Here is a 19,900-nt window from a genome sequence, read left to right on the forward strand (position 1 = left end):
CACAATAAAATATAAATTATAAATAGTAATAGACACAAATATTTACAGTAGGCTACTGTATTATACAGACATTTGAAAATATTTGTAAATGCAAAAGGTTCATTAAGACAAGAAGGGGTATTGGACAACGTTTACGAATTTTTATATGCTTTGTCATTGCTGTGGTTTCCAGGAGATGAGTGCATGCAGAATATTTAACATTGCTTTTATTAAAACAGCAAAGTGACGTTCTTGCCAGTAGCGCATAACTTTTTTGTACAACTATTAAGATGATTGTGCATGCAATGCGCATTTATATAAGTGCAACAGAGAATTTAGTGTGAGCATAATACACGTGACTCTGCCTGTAAAAACCCAGCAGTATTTTTTATATATATACACAAAATCATCCTAACATAATGCAATTAAATAATGCGACTTACCCAGATTCTTAATTCGTGAAAATATTTCTTGTGTGATTGTTCTTGTGCAGATATTTCTTGTGAGGTAATGTTGCAGCTCAACGCGTAGCATTTATATTTTGGGCGCATCTGATTTGCCATTACATTATTAATAAATATTTTAATTGAACTGTCTTAATGCATTAAGCATAAAGATTTTTCCACGTTAGTCTCAGAATGTCCGGGGTTGGTTTGAGGTCTTGCCGACAGTTTGTAAATCTTCTAAATATTCATATTCACAAATTCCATACAAAGGGTGATCAACAGTTATGACTTCTAAAATAAAATAAAAATGACCAGATAAGAGGTATCTGATTGACAGTTTGACAGATGTTGTTTTAAAAAAATAATTACAACATTATGGGGAAGTGGTATTAAATATTCGGTAACACATAGCCTAATACAATTATTTTAAGTATGCATTTTGTTCAGTTTTGCTTTTACAAAATGTTCCCTGTTTTTTATATAATTAATTTAATCTGAGATGTGCGTTATATCGCTTTTTGATCATTATTTGTGTTGTCGAATTTTGACACAGTTTCATTACTTGTTCATAATAATTTGATTCATAATTATGTCGTTTTTTTCTAAAAGTAAAAGTAAAAAAACTAAAAGTTTTTCTAAAAGCAATATTCTAAAGAGATACAAAGACAGTGTACGTGTACCCACCAGATTTCGCCATGAGTCATTTTGTACCCACCACTTTTAACTTCCGTTGACCGTTTTCAGTGGTTATGAGGAGCAATATGAGAGAAATTTTTTGTAATCATTGTCTGACACAACAAAAAAAAATTATAATATTCATTTTATTTTAATTTTCGTGTTCGCATTTATGAGGGAAAAAACAACGTGTCAGTTTACGGTTATGGACGTGAGCGCTCTAAAAGCGGCAATAAAAGTCTGCTTTAAAACTTTCACAGAGACCTTAAACAGAACAGCTGCCTTTCTTTAAATCGAATTTCGTTTTGTATTAATTATGTCTTAATTTTAATCAATGTTTCGTGAACCAATTGCCTGGATTTAAGAAGTAAATATAGCAGACAATCACGACACCGGCGCCGGCGATATCTCATAAATGAACCGAAACTCAGCGTGTAATGCACATTCACATTTACAGTGTATTTAGACACATTTAGACGCATTCATAATCATTACTTTTACCGGTTCTTTGTGGCAAGCTTTATGCGTGCGGTCGTGCGCTTGAGTGCGGCTATATTATAGTAAATGCTCATTACTTAAAACAAAGCATAAGCCTCTTCCTGGCATGCAATGGAATCTACAATGTCAGTTGGTTATATCAACATATGTCAAATTAAGTTACGCGATATCAACAAATTAAGCTATAAACATTAATTTGAAATAACTTAAAGCGTATGTATAGTATATTTGCTTAAATAGCATTTAAACAAAGGAACTGCAAGGGATTAAAACCCCGCCCACACGCTGGTGAAAACTGGAAAAACCGGTTTTCTTTTGATTCCCTGAGAGGAGATCGATTAGCATTGGGGGTTGAATCGGCAGACCTGGGGGGTGGGTGGTTGTAATTTCTTGACTCTGTGCAATTGGTAGCAGCTAAAACAAGCAGCTAAAACAAAGACTGTGCAATTAATTACATTTTGGAAATAACTTTCTTCATGTCGTTTTATTTATACACTGTAAAACATTTTTTTTTTTTTTTTTTTTGAATTTGTAAATATTAAATATGTTTTACAAACAATTGGTTTACAAACTCTTGGAGGTTTGTGGTTACCATTATTCAGAAGAGTGGTGCTTGTGTTTAGACTTGTGTTTTACGTGATTAAATCAGGAAGATTACATTGGTTTCTGTCCACACGGAGACGCATTTAAGACGATTTAATCAGGAAATGGAGGCACCGGCGCGATATAACTTGCATTGCTCGTGAACTGAGCTCGTCTCATAAATGAACCGAAACTCAGAAATGTATCTAGAAAGCTTGAAATGTCCACTTTTAAACAAAACAATTCAAAACGAAAAGAAACAGACAACTCTCTTTTGTAAGTGTGCATTTCTCTCTATAGGCACGTTCACAATATCTGCGAAGATGACGAGTCAGCATTGTCAACATCTTTGACTGACACATAAAACACTAGTTGATTAGTAAACAATTAAAATGTCTCCTTGCTATATTTGACACATGATTACTTTTGTCAGTTCTTTGTGGCAAGCTTTATGCATCCGTTAACTATCGAATATCGTGACTCATATTTTGTACCAGACCATTTATGGTTGTTCATATTGTTCAACAAAGTTCTTGATAAAAAAAGAAAAGAAAAAAAAGAAGCTACTGTGCCTAATATTATTGTTGTATAGCGCGCAAGGTTTATGCGCATGCTTTAAGTCTTCTCCGTTTTTAGTGTATGTCTGTGGCAGAATTGCAGTGCCTGGTCTGGTATGTATACTAGGCTACATCGTTTTGAGTCGGTTTCAGTGGTTTAGTGTGTACGCAGATATTTCTTGAGACGACGCCATGTTTTTATGTTTTTATGCACTTTTACTCTTTTAGTTTTGTTGCAATTTCACCAAAAGCTTATAATTAGGAAATACACACAACACGCTAAACTTGTATTCTCTATATGTTAAAAATGTTGTAAAAAATACGTATTATTCTTATATAATAAGAATAACAATATGATACATTTATATTGCACTCGAAATGATTTAGATATGGAAAGAGGAATTCTTCTCAACTACCACCAATAAAGTTTTAAAATTCTTCTTTAGAAAATATTATATTTTGATGATTCTGCAAGTTCAGCAGACAGTGAGGTTCGGGTTTGTTCCGATCAGAGCTCGTGAGTGGAGAGCGCATTTCTGAATATTCCGCTCCGCTCGTTCATTCCGCTCAGGGTCCACGGCCTCGCTCAACACAGATGTCCTGTTGCCTGGTTCGAAAATATGTGGAATACGGGCTGCTTTCGACTAAAAGTTTTTTTTTTTTTGTAGTCGACTAGTATACTAGGCTAGTTGTTCATTTAAGTAATTCGTGGACAAATCGCCCCTTTATATTAATTTAATTAGCCTACTTATGGATCATGAGCGTTTACGTAATATAGCCGCACTCAAGCGCACGACCGCACGCATAAAGCTTGCCACAAAGAACCGGTAAAAGTAATGATTATGAATGCGTCTAAATGTGTCTAAATACACTGTAAATGTGAATGTGCATTACACGCTGAGTTTCGGTTCATTTATGAGATATCGCCCGGCGCCTCCAATGTCGTGATTGTCTGCTATATTTACTTCTTAAATCCAGGCAATTGGTTCACGAAACATTGATTAAAATTAAGATATAATTAATACAAAACGAAATTCAATTTAAAGAAAGGCAGCTGTTCTGTTTGAGGTCTCTGTGAAAGTTTTAAAGCAGACTTTTATTGCCGCTTTTAGAGCGCTCACGTCCATAACCGTAAACTGACACGTTGTTTTTTCCCTCATAAATGCGAACACGAAAATTAAAATAAAATGAATATTATATATTTTTTTGTTGTGTCAGACAATGATTACAAAATTTTTCTCTCATATTGCTCCTCATAACCACTGAAAACGGTCAACGGAAGTTAAAAGTGGTGGGTACAAAATGACTCATGACGAAATCTGGTGGGTACACGTACAATGTCTTTGTATCTCTTTAGAATATTGCTTTTAGAAAAAACTTTGTTTTTTTTACTTTTAGAAAAAAATGACATAATTATGAATCAAATTATTATGAACAAATAATGAAACTGTGTCAAAATTCGACAACACAAAGAATGATCAAAAAGCGATATAACGCACATCTCAGGTTAAATTAATTAAGCTCCTCATAACCACTGAAAACGGTAAAAAAAAAAATCGAACCAAAAGTCAAATTAATATGGACTGAAGTTAAAAGTGGTGGGTACAAAATGACTCATGACGAAATCTGGTGGGTGCGTACCCACCGTCCCCACCGAAATCGACGCCTATAAGGGAAACATGATAGTATAAAAAGTACTGTGTGTAATGCAGAAAAGCGCATTACAACCATGTTAAAACTATTTAAAACGTTAAGATGCAAAAATGAACTAAATGTAAAATTAGATAATGATATTGCGCAAATGATCTCGGTCTCTTTAAAGGTCTTCGCAAATTATTGTGTTATAAGACTCAGTTATCATAGCCTACATCACGTCTCTTCTACTGTAAGTACACAGGAAAAAAAAAAATAAGACAAATGATGCGCGTTTGAGTCGGATTTTTATGAAGAATATGTGACTGTTTATGTAACTGGCAAAAGAAAACATTGTATTCGTCATACTTCGTCAACTCAGTATGGCCACATGAAACACTACTGCCATCTACAGGTTTTAGTATTTCCTGCGTCCAACACCTAATCCCCCTTCTGCACGATCCCGCAGAATTTCGGAAGTGCTTGTGGCATTCTTTTCTCTGAGACGCGCATTTTTAAAGGCCACATCTGTATATATATATATATTCATTTATTTATTTCTGTAATTTAGATTTTTTTGTCAATTAATAAGGAAGACTAATTTATGATTTTTTTTATGTACATTTTTGGGTTTTGATTTTATTCATTATAGTCGACTAGTAGATCACTCATCCAATGACCGACTAATAAATTAAGTAATTAAATAATTAAGATTGACTAGTTTGTGGAGGGTTTTTTTAAACAATTTCGATGTTTCAATTTTATTCATGATAGTCGAACAGTCATCCGACAACTAATTAATTACTGAGAATGACAAGATTTTCAAGTTATTTTTTTAAATATAATTTTAGCTTTGATTTTATTTTATTTTTTCACAGTGGTCAACTAGTCAACCATTCATCCAATAACCAAATAGACTATTAGTAAGGTTGACTTGTTTATGTAGATTTGTTTTTGTATAAATTTTTTGGTTTTGATTTTATTTATGATAGTTAACTAGTTATTGAGTTTTATTAGTTTATGGAGTTTATGCTTCTTTTATATACCATATTTCCTTTCTTTGATAACATTTTTCACATTTGGTTGACTAGTTGATCTGTCATCCATTGACCTGAGTCCAACTGTGGTTAGGTGAACCCAAATCCAACCTAGTTTATAAGTCTTCCAGTTACAACTGATTAGTCAGCTAAGGCAACTGATTTTTTTTTTTTTTTTTTTTTTTTTTTACACAAATCTTCATAATTCATCCAGGAAAAGCATCATTGCTGCAAGGGAAAGGTTAACTCACCAGGCAATCTCCAGTCTCTGAGTCACAGCCGCTGGCATGCCCATTGCAGTCACACTTCTCACAGGTGCCAAGATAAAGTCCAGGTGTGCGGGTGTAGCCGGTATCACAGTCCTGCAAACAATGGGTGAGTCAGAGGTGAATGGGTTCATAGATGTCTGTGCTGAAGCTATGAATCTATGGCACAGAGCTTTAGAGCTAAAATGTTCCATAAGTTGCTAAGAGCTTCCCTTCAGAGATCAAGAGAAATAATAAAGGGCTGTTATTACCTTGACAGGTAATAGTTCAGAACCTCTGCCAGGGGGGAGGTTTTTGCATTAACTTAGGCAGGCACAAGTTCACACAGACTGAATGTTACTATTTAAAGTCATAATATACCTGGCAAGAAGGTCCTGCGTATCCTTGAGGGCAGGCGCACTCCTCCACCTCCAAAGCCCTCTCGTTTCCTGTTGAGTGGGGCACTGCAATGTCCATTTGGATATTGGAGATACTAAAGAGAGGAGAAATAGAGATAAAACACTATATCCTGTTCAAAAAATCAGTTAAGCGGCAGATAGGAGCCTAATAAGATAATGTGATGCCATCCAGTATATAAAAAAGGACATCAAAAGTCAATGTATAAGAAATGAGCAAATAAAAAAAGCAAAATGACCTGCTCTCAGCCATATTGTCTGCATAAGTGGCTCTGATCATAAAGACACTGATTTCTGCCAGAGCCATCAGCAAGTGCTCTCTTGTACAAGGCTGTCCATCCGCCCGTGTCCATGCAGACTGTGAGGATTACAGGCAATGAGAATTCATACTGGACTAAAATATATATATATATATATATATATATATATATATATATATATATATATATATATATATATATATATATATATATATATATATATATATATATATATATAGTTGCAAAATATGTAATTTGTATTTCTAAAGTCATTAATATAAAAAATATGCTCTTTAGCAAACACCCAATAAAGAGAAGTAAAAAAACATATAAATGTACACACATATATAACACACCTCTCTAAATGGCACAGTGATGGTGGTTGGTACTCTAGGGAGTGGTTTGGTCTGAGAATAATGCTCCAGGAGGATGCCGTTGCCTTGGAGAACCACATCTGGTTTTCGATCAATCACTAGCGAGCGAGCCTGCGGCTCATAACGCAGCCTATACTGCAGCTCTCCACCATATGCTGTGACCTTTGCACAGGAAAGAAAAACATGTTTTGAAAAACAGCACATTGACGTACATTGATGTAAACATGGCATCATATCGCATACGATGTTCTCACCTTGTCCCCTCTGAAATTCTGAGGCAGGACCCAGTAATAGATATCTTTAGGGATGCTGGTGAAGGATCGGTAGACCACCTCTGCACTGGCTCTCTGGGTGATACCCTCAGAGATGGTCCTAGTGTTGGCTGCATTGGAAAGGGTGAAGAGCTGGCCGTTGACACCACCTCGCACCTTCAGATTAACCAATAAATATAAATATAAATATAAATATAAATATAAATATAAATATAAATATAAATATAAATATAATATATATATATATATATATATATATATATATATATATATATATATATATATATATATATATATATATATATATATATATATACACAACACACCTTTAAAACAGCCAGTTTAAATCACTTATGAATATTTAACTATGACAAGATTAGAGGATGTGGTTACCTGATCTCTGGTCCAGGTTGAACTGGCACACTCTTTAGTCACTCCCATACAAAAACACTGCAAGCAACCTTCAGGATTATCGGCCCCCAAATGAAAAGTGCCAATCTTACACTCGTCGCAAAGAGCACCAACCACATTAGCCTGCAGTACAGAAGATCAAGCAGTGTTTGAACATTCTGACATTTATATTCTACAAAAATCACATGGTTATAAACTATCATTCAAAAGTTTGGGGCTCAGCAAAGCAGCATTAAATGTATCAAAAGTGACAGTAATGACATTTATAATTTTAATTTAAGACTTCCATTTAAAAGAAAATGCTGTTCTTTTGAACTTTCTATTCATCAGAGCTGTTTTCAACATTGATAATAATAAGAAATGTTTCTTAAACACCAAATCAGCATATTAGAATGATTTGTGAAGGATCATGTGATAGTTGGAGTATCAAGAATCTGGAGTAATGACGCTGAAAATTCAGCTTTACCATCACAGGAGTAAATTACATTTTTAAATATATTAAAATAGCAAAACAGTTGTTGTAAATTGTAATAATATTATTTCACAATATGATATGCTTACTGTATTTTTGATCAAATAAATGCAGCCTTGGTGAGCATAAGAGACTTTTCAAACTTCTGAACTATGGTGAATAAAAAGAGGAAAACTGTAATGCAATTTATTACCAATACCTTGCAATAGCATGGTTTGCTGATGGGATTGATAGTTCCTCTGTTATCACACCTGGAAATGGCTGAACAGGGATAAGAACACCATATGGTTGACAATTACACCTGGAATGCTTTGAACATCCTGGTCACAAACAGCTGGCGTTCCAGCATTCAGTGCACAGAGCGTTAATCATTATCTAAAGCTTTGCTTGACCTTCAGGGTAAAATGAGGCACAAATTCAATTTAAGAAAATAAATAGCTTAAGGCAAGCAATTAAATCTTACCACTAATATTAAACTCATAAATAATTCATTTTACTACCACAATTGTAAACAAAAAATAAGGGAAAATGCTTACAGCTAGCAGCAGGGACACATTTGCCGTTGGGCTGCAGAGGTTGACCGACATATCCTGGAGCACATCTGTGGAGAAAAAACAAAACACAGATGATGAAATATTATACATGCACCCAGCACCACAAAACGTAGTATGAGGACAACATATATATAGAAAAGTACTGCTCCCTTACTTCTCACAACGTCGCCCTGTGTAACCGGGTCTGCAGGCGTCACATGTTGCCTGTTTGTCATGGTCCAGGAAGCAAGTATCAGAAAACCTTTGAACACACCAACAAGTTGTTTTGTCATAATAATAATAATAATTATTATTATTATTATTATATTTATATATACACAAGTTTGATATCTTTACCGTCGAGACGTCTCTGTGTATGGACAAGGACAGGGTTTGCAGTCATCATATCGTCCTCGACTTGGGTCACCAAAGTAGCCTGGCTTGCATTTGTCACACTGAGGTCCTTCTGTGTTATGCTGACAACTCTATCACATGACATTTCCACTTTAGTGTGTGGCGTACAGTAATCTACTAATTCATGCATTTGTTATTTAAATATTTATCAATATTTATGAACATTAAAACACCTATCCTTACCAGGCATTGTCCACTAATAGGGTCACAGGCACTGGCATGCCCATTGCAGTTGCAGCCAGCACAGGTGCCCAGGTAGGGTCCAGGGACCCGGTCGAATCCAGGGGAGCATCCCTCACAAGATAGGCCTGAATACCCGGCAGGACATCTATGTGGGATCAACAATTTGAAAAGATTAACACTTTCACACAGACTGGGGCTCAACAATAAGGCCTGCCCGATGGCCCGGGGCCAGCATGAAAGATGCTCGGGACAAGTGACGGAATTGTCCAATCGAGCCAGTGCTTCATCGTCACGAAAAGTTATCATTTGCACGTTCTGGTCAATTTAAACATTCAAGCGATTTTTAACCATTCTAATTCAAGCGCAAGACGATGCAAAAGAGAACTCAATTCAGCACTCGTGTGCTGTTTTCCGTAAATTGACTTCTCTCTCTCGTCTTCTTGCGCTTGAACAGAAAAATACACACAACAAAGTATGTCAAAATGCCCGTCTTGGAGAGTATTCACATAAACACTGTCGGTTATGTCTTAACTGAACATAAATGGACGAGAAAGAAAACGCATGTGTAAAAGTATATTGGATCGGTCCATTCGGTCTTAAAGGGACAGCAGCCTAATATTTCTGATGTTGTCTGTGTCAGTGTTAATCAAAGACGAAGAGAAAATCATTCACTGATCTTGACTGAATAACTTTTGTAGCTTTAACAAGGATTAATCTATATTTAATTTATACAGTGCAGTGTTACGGGGAATAATTATTCATTTTCTGTATACCAAATATAATATAATATAATATAATATAATATAATATAATATAATATAATATATATATATATATATATATATATATATATATATATATATATATATAATATATATATATATATAATATAATATAATATAATATAATATAATATAATATATACACACACCACTGAATATACCAAATTACAAACAGAAAGAAAATATTTAGAGGTTTTAACCAAAAACATGAGGTATAATCAGTTTTACTCATGGGAACGTAGTACTGCGAGAGGTGATTCGAGAGGAGCTTTATCATTTCTGACAGGCCTGTAATGCTATCTGTTGATTTAAAGGCACACTAACCTGCACTCCTCAACGTCTCTTGGGTTCCCCTGCAAGCTGAACTCCTTGGTGGTGGTATCCATGCTGATGTCACTCAGCCCGACACTGGCCATGCGGTTGTCATAAATGGTGCGAATGTGGATGCTCTCCAGATTGGCCAAGGTCATCATGAGGTCATCACGAGTTACTGCTCGTCCTGAGGAGTGCTGCCAGTTTTCCTGAGACACACAGATACAGAGAGGTGAACTACCTAACACAAACAAGCAATACAACTGCAAAAACATTTTAAAAATAACATAACATTATTTTTGAGAAATAATATTTGAGAAATCACTTGTTTACTGTATGTAATAACTTTTTTTGGTATATGGTATTAATAGAATTTTATATGTCAGTCTTAGACAAGTATTGAATTAGTGTAGAGCTAAAAATACTGGGAATTCATTATATTTTTGGGAAATAACCTTATTTGAGCACATTCCTTAAAATATGTCCTTTTTTAAGAGAGAGGGAGAAAATAGTAAAGCAAAAAATTACACTGAAAATAATTCAAAAACATTTAAAAATAACAAAAAATATAATACAAATGATATACACCGTTCAAAAGTTCAATAAGATATTTATTTTGACCTTTTTTTAGCAAGACATTAATTTGAACAAAAGTGAGATTAAAAACATGTATAATATTACAAAGTATATTTCATAAATGCTTCTATTCACCAAAGAATCATGAAAAAGTGCATCATGGATTCCACACAAATATTAGGCAGCACAACTGTTTTCCATATTGATAATAAGAAATGTTTCTAGAGCACCAACTCAGCATATTAGGCTGATTTCTGAAGTATCATGCACTGAAGACTGGAGTAAAGATGCTGAAAATTCAGCTTTGCCATCATAGGAATAAATTACAGTTTTAAAATGTATTAAAATATAAAAAAGATATTTTAAATTGTAATAAAATTTGACTGTTTTTACTGTATTTTTGATCAAATAAATAAAGCATTGGTTAACATAAGAGATGTCTTTAAAAAAAAAAAAAAAAACTCTGAACGGTAGCGTGTATATATTTAATAAAAATGTATTTTATACACATTTAAGCATTTCACATATGCGGCTCACCTCTGTAAACTTGACCTCTCTGTTGTTGATTGTGTCAGGAAAAGTGGGGTTGCCTCGACGGTAAATAAATTTCTGCCCGTTGCCACTCAGCACAACATCAGGTTTCTCCTTTGGTTCTGATCCACCTCGCTGCAGTGAGTAACTCACCTTAAACTTCAGATAACCTCCATACGAGTCAACCTGTAAAGCACAGTGTCCAAAATACAAAGATGCTGAGGAGTTTCTTTGCACGTTTTACACATCTTTTACACCCAAGACAATTTAAGAGACTACAAGTAGCTTAGGTATTTGAAATCTAAATATTTATAGCAAAAGTGAAAGGACAGACAGCAAATTATATGGAGAATATTAAAGGAATGGGAATGGAAAAATCAGAGATATCGACTGATGATTATGTTTTATTGGCGTCCTTTCTAGATTTGCTCAGGAGAGTATTGTGGAGGAGAGATAAACCTTGTTGCCAAGGAACTGGCGAGGAAGAGACCAATAGGAGTCTTGATCAAGGAAACGGCGAGACAGATCCACTAGCTGGAACTCCTCACTATCTGGATAGATCAACATCTGAGTGGAGGTGAGAGGTGGTGTAGTGCCAGGACGACTAGGAAATGACACATTGACTCCTGTGGATGAAAAGAGAGATAGAAAGGCAGGGAACCATATTTTAATCCCACTATACTATTTGTTACTTTAACCCTATAAAGACAGCTGCATATTTGCTATATAAATTTCTAAGCCCCTAAGCCTATAAAATATGTATAAATGTATATATAAAAAGCCTGCGCCAAATTACATATTTTTGTTCAGTTTGGGCCTCTGAATACAAATGATGTATTTTTTCATCCTCGAGTGTAAACTTTATATTCTCCTATATCATAATATGGGCCAAAAAGCCTGATGTACAAAAAAAAAATATCTGTTTTAAGACTGATCTATAAACAGTTCCATTAAAAAAAAAAAAAAAAAAAATTTCCAGACTATTATTTCATATGTCAGGCTTTACAGGGAGAATAAAAATGAGCATGTGTGTTACACATAAAATCCCCCCCCCCAAAAAAATGTACGCATCCACTTCAATTACATTCTCCAATTGTAAAACCACAAACAAATGCAAAAAAGCTAGATTTTAATCATCGGAGTACCTTTGAAGTCCTCCTCCTCTGTGAAGCGCAGTCCGATTTGGTTACGGTAGCGACCGGTGCTCTGACAGTTCTTTGTGATGCCAAAACAGAAGCATGGCATGCAGTGACCGCCCACGCTAAAGTGTCCATCGCGGCAATTACCTGCTAACACGTACAGAGAGGATGACACAACTGGACAAGTACAACATGGAAGACAAAGGATGGAAAGACCACCACCGTCAGGATTGAGAAGCCTCACAGTCATGCAACATGCAGCCAAATAACAGCAGGATAACCTGTGTCTCACAAATGAAAGGATGAAATGACATGTCTCTTCAGAAAAGAAAGCATTAGACGAGAACAAACATAATACACAGTTATCCAAAGATCTTTACAATGCACCATATGGGCCTGGTGCATTACCTGGGTTTGGTCTCTGAGAGAGGCTGAGGACCCCATCAGGAATGGCAAACACTAGGCCTTTAGCATTGATGGCCTCACAGGTGTACGCCCCCTGGTCACCTTCCTTCACATCACGGATGGTAAGCGTTCCTCGCCCATTCTCATTGGTCATTGTGATCCTGTCAATAGAATAATGTTTCAATTAGGGCTGTCTCAAGACCCCTGCATTCAGCTCCATTCCACTGTGCTCTGTCCAACTGTTTTTGAACGAAAGAATGTGTCCAATGTAAATGGTTCCTTATGTATTCCACATGATTTTTAATTTAATGTCAATAATATGCTTAATATTAAACACTAATCACTAAATGAACACACTCTATTAGCCGTCCTAGTTTAAATTCTTGCATATTCATGCTCATGACTCCTACTCAAATTATAACTTATTTTAAAGGATTTTAATAAAGTTTTATATATAATTTTTTTTTATGTAAAACGTATTAGTATATTTTTTATGTATTATTCAAATGTTACCATTTTTTTTTAATGTAATTAATTGGGATTTTGTTAATTAAGGTAATACTCTTGCAAAACTGTGGCAAATGGGTCTGCTATCTGTAGACTTGTTAGTCCGTTTAGAAAAATGAAAAAATAAAAGTCTGATTGAATAAACCTACTAGCCTCGAAACGATCATACAAAAGGAGAGCACATGCTGAGGAGTAAATTAAATACGGCTCTCTTTGTACATATTAATAATGTCTAATCATTTTTAAGACAAATAATAATTTAAAGTAGCAGCATCAAAAGAATATTTTGAATATAGACAGATCACAAGCCTTTTTTTTTTTAAATAAAACAATTTTTGGGATTTATTGAGATACAGAGGAATGACAGGAAGCAAACTGGGAGAGAGGGGATGGGATCGGGAAAGATCCACGAGCCGAAACTCGAACTCTGGTCACTGCCCATGAGGCTGTTGGCTCCGACAACACAAGTATATTTTGTCAAAAAGCCAACAGTCTGTTTCTTATTGCATACATGACTCAATCGCACAACTGAAACACGGAGTGTGGCCTTCTGTTTTCATTTAGTCAAGTGCTGAAGTAATTAACTTGCCTATTTAAAGAGTTAAGCAAAGAGCACTTTGGGAATTTAGTTGAGATGGATGAAACCACAAATATTCTTCAATTTCATTTATTCAGTCTTTAAGAGAATCAGGACTATATGACTTTAACATAGATTGTGGCCATCTTGAACATTTCAGAGATCCACGATTCGTATTACATCCAAACCTACCTGCTGTTGGCTGGTATGTGTCCCCAATTAAGACGCCATGTGATGATGGGAATGGGCACACCAATGGCAGAACAAGTAAAGGTCACAGTGTCCCCCCGCGCTGCCGTGATGGACTCTTCCGGGGGGTTGGTCACAGTGGGAGGTGCTTAAATACAAAAAGAGCGCACATATAATCATTTAACAGTACAATCAACTTCAATCCACACATAATTGTATTATATGAATGGTAAAATAGTCTAATAAACATATGGACACAAGAAACCACAGATACCCGCAGCAAGTCTTTGATTCTAAATTGGCAGCCTGTGACAGAACAAGTTTTATTTGGCAGATTCATTCAGTGAGATTAGCCAACCAGAGCCGGAGGCACTGCTAGCAGAAACAATACCAAATCCGCCTGTTAAATAAGCTATTGGCGCAAGATATATGGGAGATGAGATCTATGTGTTATTGAAAAGCTGTATGAGTGTGGCAAAACAAGCCGCAAAAAATGAATAGCTTGCAGAGCATAAATACAAAATTTTAATGGATTTAAAGGAAGCAATAGTGTTAGTAAGTCAAAGTGAAGATGACAGTGAAAGAAAAGTTGAAACAGAAGAGTGATATGTTATGACAACCAATGTTTACTTGTTAAAGATTAATTGGACTGTAATGCCTTACCACAACCATATTCGTCAGAGCGGTCGGCACAGTCCGGCTCCTCGTCGCACTGGTAACTGGCAGGAATGCATGTGCGGTCAGACAAACACACAAACTGCTCCGGGGCACATGTGTCCTCTGGATTTTTAGTGGCTGAAGAAACAAGAAAAAAATTATTAATTATTAAAGTGTCATAAAGTGTGTAATTTCTGTGCCTCTAGTGGCAACAAACAGAACTGCAAAAATAACACTATTTTCAAACAGGTTTCCAGACCACTTCCCCTGTCTGTGGATAGAAGCTCAGGTCTGACTTACGGCAGTTCATCTCATCTGAGTTGTCTTGACAGTCATTATCCCCATCACAACGCCACAGTTTTAGGGCACAGCGGCCGTTCTGACACTTAAACTCATTAGGTTCACAAGGAGATGGAGTTCCTGTGAAATGACAAATAAAATGATATAATACATGCAGAGAATAGACTGGTTATATATATAAGCAGTTTCATATCTGTGGTAAATGAAAGGTTTGTCCTACCACACTTGAACTCGTCACTGCCGTCAGCGCAGTCCGTTTCGCCATCACATACATAATCCTGTGAGATACACTGTCCGTTGTGGCAGGAGGCCTGGTCTGCACGACAAGGTCCCGGGCCAGGAGGGGGTCTGGTTTTGGCAGGTGTAGGTGCAGTAGGACGTACAGGAACAACAGCTTTGAAAATAAATGATAGAATTAGGGCAATCAATTACAAACTCAACATTAATACATGCTAATAGCTTACAGAAAAGCCCTTAAATTAAGGAAATTCTGAGCCCTTATGGTTTCAGATGTCTAAAGCATTGAATATACATTACAAAAAATACCACTAAATTAAAGTTGAATTGACAGAATAGCATTGCATAAAGCATAAAAAAAAAAAATTGTATGCATGAAATCCAATTAGATTTCGATTAGAATAGATATTAGTCGGTTCAAAATTAACAAAGCAATGCCACTCATTTCTAAGGCAAATGAAGAGGGTTCATCAAGCAATCTCGCTCACCACAGTTCATTTCATCACTCAAGTCATTGCAGTCAGGCCGTTTGTCACACACAAACTCCCGAGGGATACACTCCAGCCCATCCTGACATCTGAACTCACCAGAAAAGCATTCCCTGGGCCTCACTGAGGTGGTAGAGACAGACATATACAATGCAGTGACATGTATGTAATGAAATGCAGTGATTCAAGAAAAGCTATACAAGATGCTTTGTTGAAAGATGTTTCAATGCCAGCCTATAACAGCCTCGTCATGCTGGACTTGCTATTTCAAGAGGATACAAAACGGCTTTGTTAACAGGCATCGAAATCAGACTTTTGGAAGTTTTTTTAGTCTGAATAGAATTAATTGTTTCGGTAATGCATCTCGGTCTAAAAGGGCAGGTCAGATTTCATGTTTTGTTTGTTTTTTCATTATTTAGGATGCATTTCACTTATGGTATGAGGAAGTCTATAGACTATTGCCTGATCAAGTGGATCAGTTGCAGAATGTGGACAGTCAGTCTTGAAGATCGGATCTGAAAACCAAATCAGATTTATATGCAGTGTGAACAAAGCCAAAGTACATCTGTACAATATTCATTCTGGCTTTTCTATTCAGTCTTGAATTATCTTATCCGGTACCTTAATTTGAAAGTAAAAATTATGGAAAGCTTGGACTGAAAAAAACTCAATTCCATCACAATTCCAACAAAACTATACACTGCAAACACAAACAGGTTGCATTGCCTGAAAATGATACTCCAAGGTAGGTGCATTCCTGACATCAGCATCACTTCGATCAATGATAAGCCATGCAAAGCCTTTTGTTCTTCTTTTGGTCATCATCAGAGTGCACACATGCATAAAGGTTTCATTCTTTATCCAGCCACTACATAATCTGAGAACTCCTTGAAGTTTGCATAAGAGAACAAGACTGGACTGTGTTCTAATGCGCTACAGTCTCCATGCAGCAGACCTGGTTGAGGACAAACCTGGCACATCGATGGGCTCCACAGGAGGGAGAGTATCAGCTATGAACCAGACACAAATATTATCTATACTACATTCTGTTGAATGATGACTAGTTCCAAACAGAACTGCAAGAATGGATAGTTAAACAGACCGTAAAGTGTAAAAGACAGGGGTGTTAAAATGCACTATTGGATCTGACAATTGAAAATTGCACAATGCATTAATTATCAAATTGATTATTATTATTACTGTTATTATTAATGTAGTTGTTGTTGTAGTTGATAATAATGTAATTTCTTATTCTACGATTTATAAGCATGCAAAAGATCTCTGTCAATACCATAATTATTGTTATTATTATTATTATTAGAAGTAGTAATAATAATAATGAATTGTGTTAGTTTTATTTCACATTCATAAGCTTGCAAAATATCTCTGACAATTGGAATTTCAATGCATGAATTATCATATTTATTTGATCATAATACTAATTATTAATACAAGTTATATTCTTATTATTATTAATTGTTATGCAAAATATAACATAAACATGCAAAATATCTGTCAAAATTATTATTATCATTGTAATTAATAAGATATATATTAATAATTATAATTATTGTTATCCAAAATATAAAATAAACATCAAATATATTTGTCAATATCATTATTATTGTTACCAAAAAATGTAAACTTAATAATAATATCAATGTAATTTTGTTGTTTGTTATATTGTTTGTTTATAAATATTTGTCAATATTCTAATATGGAAAATTGCCCCTCAAGCTAAATTTGAGTCTGCAGCCTATTTTGTTTTTACTTTACATGAATCATAACCAAAATGATCAAATCCAACTAAATAGTAACCAACTTTCAGTTATCATGATTTATTGCACCATTTAGTAAGGAATCATAATCTAATCATTATTAGAAAAGTATTGAACAAACCTTCACCAAGCCGTCTGAACTGGAAGCCAATTACTGAGGTATCGTAGGACGCAATGGTGCCCTCTTTAACCACAGAGAACAGGACACCTCTGATCTGCGTTTCATTAGAGTTGTTATCTGAGCCGACGTCCAGCTCCACAAACACATCTTTGCCGATTTTCCTGCGAAATGTACGCAGAGCACACTTAATCAAAACAACAAACAAACCACATAAACCAACATAAGATAGTGAGCTGGTATCTCTAGTGGCCTGTTTGATGTTTTTACAGAGGGTTCGGGCACCCGCTTGACCAGCTTGTTTAAGATGTTTTTCAGCAGGGTGGTCATAAAAAGTCCCATAACACACACACAAAAAAAGTGTTTGATTACATGAATGTCCTAATGTCCTAAGTAAACTGACTATCCTTCTACATGAGAATATGCAAAAGAGTGTTTGAAACTGGAAATTGTGTTTACTTGATGAGAACCACATTGACAGTCTGCTGTCCTGGTATCCTGCTGTAGTCAGACTCGAGCTGTGGTGGAAATAAACGCCATTAATCACCACATGCTGGCCTTGCCATACAAAGCACTTTTCTAAATCAGGTAAACACTGATTTAAACATTGACACAGTACAGACAAGAATCAGAGGAAAGGCATGTGATCAATAATATGACCCAATACCCATGTGGAGCACACCCTTAATTATTATTGTCTAAACTCCTTTGGTAGTATTTCTTAAAAATCACAGTCCTTAAGTAGTTGCACGTACCGTATCAACGACAGCAGATGATATCTCTTGGAAAGCAGAAGAGTAGATGTCATCAAGTTCAGGCCCATACTGGAATGAGTTTGTGAAGTTCACCAGTGCCCGATAGTAAACTAGAAACGAGAATGCAGTGGTCAGACTCACAATAACAGTGACAGGCAATTATTATTATAGTGAATTACATCCATATATAGCAATTTGCAAATGTAATTTGGCTCTAGAAAAGTATCTGATGACATTTCACTTGAGAAACACACATATACAAACTATGCACAAATCAATATTATTGTCAATGTACTTCAATAATGATGATTTTCTCTGTTATAAATAATTATTTTTATATTTCATAGATTATTATTTATAAATGATCAATAATAATTGTATTCTTTACACTTTTATTAAACACAAGATAGTTTCTAAGAATGCACCGATATTATAACCACATCCAGTAAGTTGATAATTCAACTAAATGTATCGATCATAAATGTCCAAAATTAAAATTTTGCATTATTACACACAAAAATGAACTAAATCATGTTAAATTCTACAAGTTAACACAGTTTCACAACATTAAAATTTACAATATAAAATTTACTGAAGAATGAAGATGACAGCAAGGACAATCTAAATGTAAAAATAGAGGAAATTATATTTATATACACACAAACATATATTTAATTTTTTTTTTTATTCTGATATCAGACGATAACTGATGACCAATATATAATACAGATATATTGTGCTTGTGTGACGTTCGAGGAAACCAGAAAGAACAGCCTAAACAAACTAAGACCTAAAAAAAAGCCATGAATAAACATGCAAGTAAACAACCAAACGTGCTGCTAAAGACAATAGTCGGGTAGGGCCTTGAGGCACATGTCATGTATAATATTGTTTATATAATATAGATAAATTCGGTCATAAAAAGTTCAAATAATCATTTAGAAGCACAGCATTACAACATCTATTCAGGAAATGTTTCAGCATCGGCGGCTCCAATTCTTCTTCAAAAAGCTGCCGTTCAATACCAAAAACAAATACATGCTATTAGCTTAAGCCCAGAGTCTCAACATTAACCTTTAAAAAGCTCCAGCCTTTTTACTGCCCTCCCGGCAGCTCGTCTGGGTGGGTTTTCCCGATTTCAGTTTGTCAAACTGAGTTGAAAAAAAAAGGGAAGTCAATATTTGCACTCTTTCTTGCAGTTAGCTGCCACTCTCCAGCAGAGTCATGTTTAATGTGACTGCCAAATGGACACACAGCTTATATACACACGTCACACACACCCCAAAAAGACTCTTTTGACCTTTTACTCTTCATATTGTATTTATAGATTCATTCCAATTGAAATTATATCACAGACATTAATTAACTTGCTTTTCACAGAATCCAGACACCTGCTGTCACCGTCTGGTCAAATGTATTTGCCATGCACACACAGTTTATTGGAAATTCGCACTTAGTGCTGACACGATTTAGAAAAGAAAGTGGCCCAGAGCTCAAACTTATCTAATTGTGCAATACACTGACACATGGTCGCCTGCTTCATTAATGGCATCCTCCATCTCT

At 35.4% G+C, this 19,900-nt stretch overlaps 1 protein-coding gene across 7 annotated transcripts in view; it reads right to left on the reverse strand.

Annotated features, from left to right (window-relative positions):
• hspg2 (heparan sulfate proteoglycan 2) overlaps positions 1-19,900 on the reverse strand; it is a 110,025-nt gene that overhangs the window by 47,471 nt on the left and 42,654 nt on the right. For 3 of the 7 annotated variants that reach the window (XM_079849104.1, XM_079849101.1, XM_079849099.1), the window contains exons 4-28: positions 18,338-18,447; positions 18,042-18,100; positions 17,586-17,746; positions 16,658-16,696; positions 15,687-15,809; positions 15,182-15,355; positions 14,962-15,081; positions 14,668-14,799; positions 14,008-14,152; positions 12,735-12,892; positions 12,333-12,503; positions 11,647-11,813; positions 11,194-11,373; positions 10,093-10,289; positions 8,987-9,131; positions 8,747-8,874; positions 8,565-8,651; positions 8,393-8,457; positions 8,056-8,117; positions 7,367-7,507; positions 6,956-7,129; positions 6,684-6,863; positions 6,307-6,425; positions 6,033-6,144; positions 5,658-5,768 (exon numbers count right to left, since the gene is read on the reverse strand). In XM_079849104.1, the coding sequence (XP_079705230.1) occupies positions 5,658-5,768; positions 6,033-6,144; positions 6,307-6,425; positions 6,684-6,863; positions 6,956-7,129; positions 7,367-7,507; positions 8,056-8,117; positions 8,393-8,457; positions 8,565-8,651; positions 8,747-8,874; positions 8,987-9,131; positions 10,093-10,289; positions 11,194-11,373; positions 11,647-11,813; positions 12,333-12,503; positions 12,735-12,892; positions 14,008-14,152; positions 14,668-14,799; positions 14,962-15,081; positions 15,182-15,355; positions 15,687-15,809; positions 16,658-16,696; positions 17,586-17,746; positions 18,042-18,100; positions 18,338-18,447 (3,260 nt within the window). Of the gene's footprint in view, positions 1-5,657; positions 5,769-6,032; positions 6,145-6,306; positions 6,426-6,683; positions 6,864-6,955; positions 7,130-7,366; positions 7,508-8,055; positions 8,118-8,392; positions 8,458-8,564; positions 8,652-8,746; positions 8,875-8,986; positions 9,132-10,092; positions 10,290-11,193; positions 11,374-11,646; positions 11,814-12,332; positions 12,504-12,734; positions 12,893-14,007; positions 14,153-14,667; positions 14,800-14,961; positions 15,082-15,181; positions 15,356-15,686; positions 15,810-16,641; positions 16,697-17,585; positions 17,747-18,041; positions 18,101-18,337; positions 18,448-19,900 lie in introns of all 7 variants that reach the window. The other 4 variants (XM_079849103.1, XM_079849100.1, XM_079849105.1 and 1 more) reach the window with 3 other exon arrangements.

Source organism: Squalius cephalus (assembly GCF_949319135.1).
Source record: "Squalius cephalus genome assembly, chromosome: 18".
NCBI lineage: Eukaryota > Metazoa > Chordata > Actinopteri > Cypriniformes > Leuciscidae > Squalius > Squalius cephalus.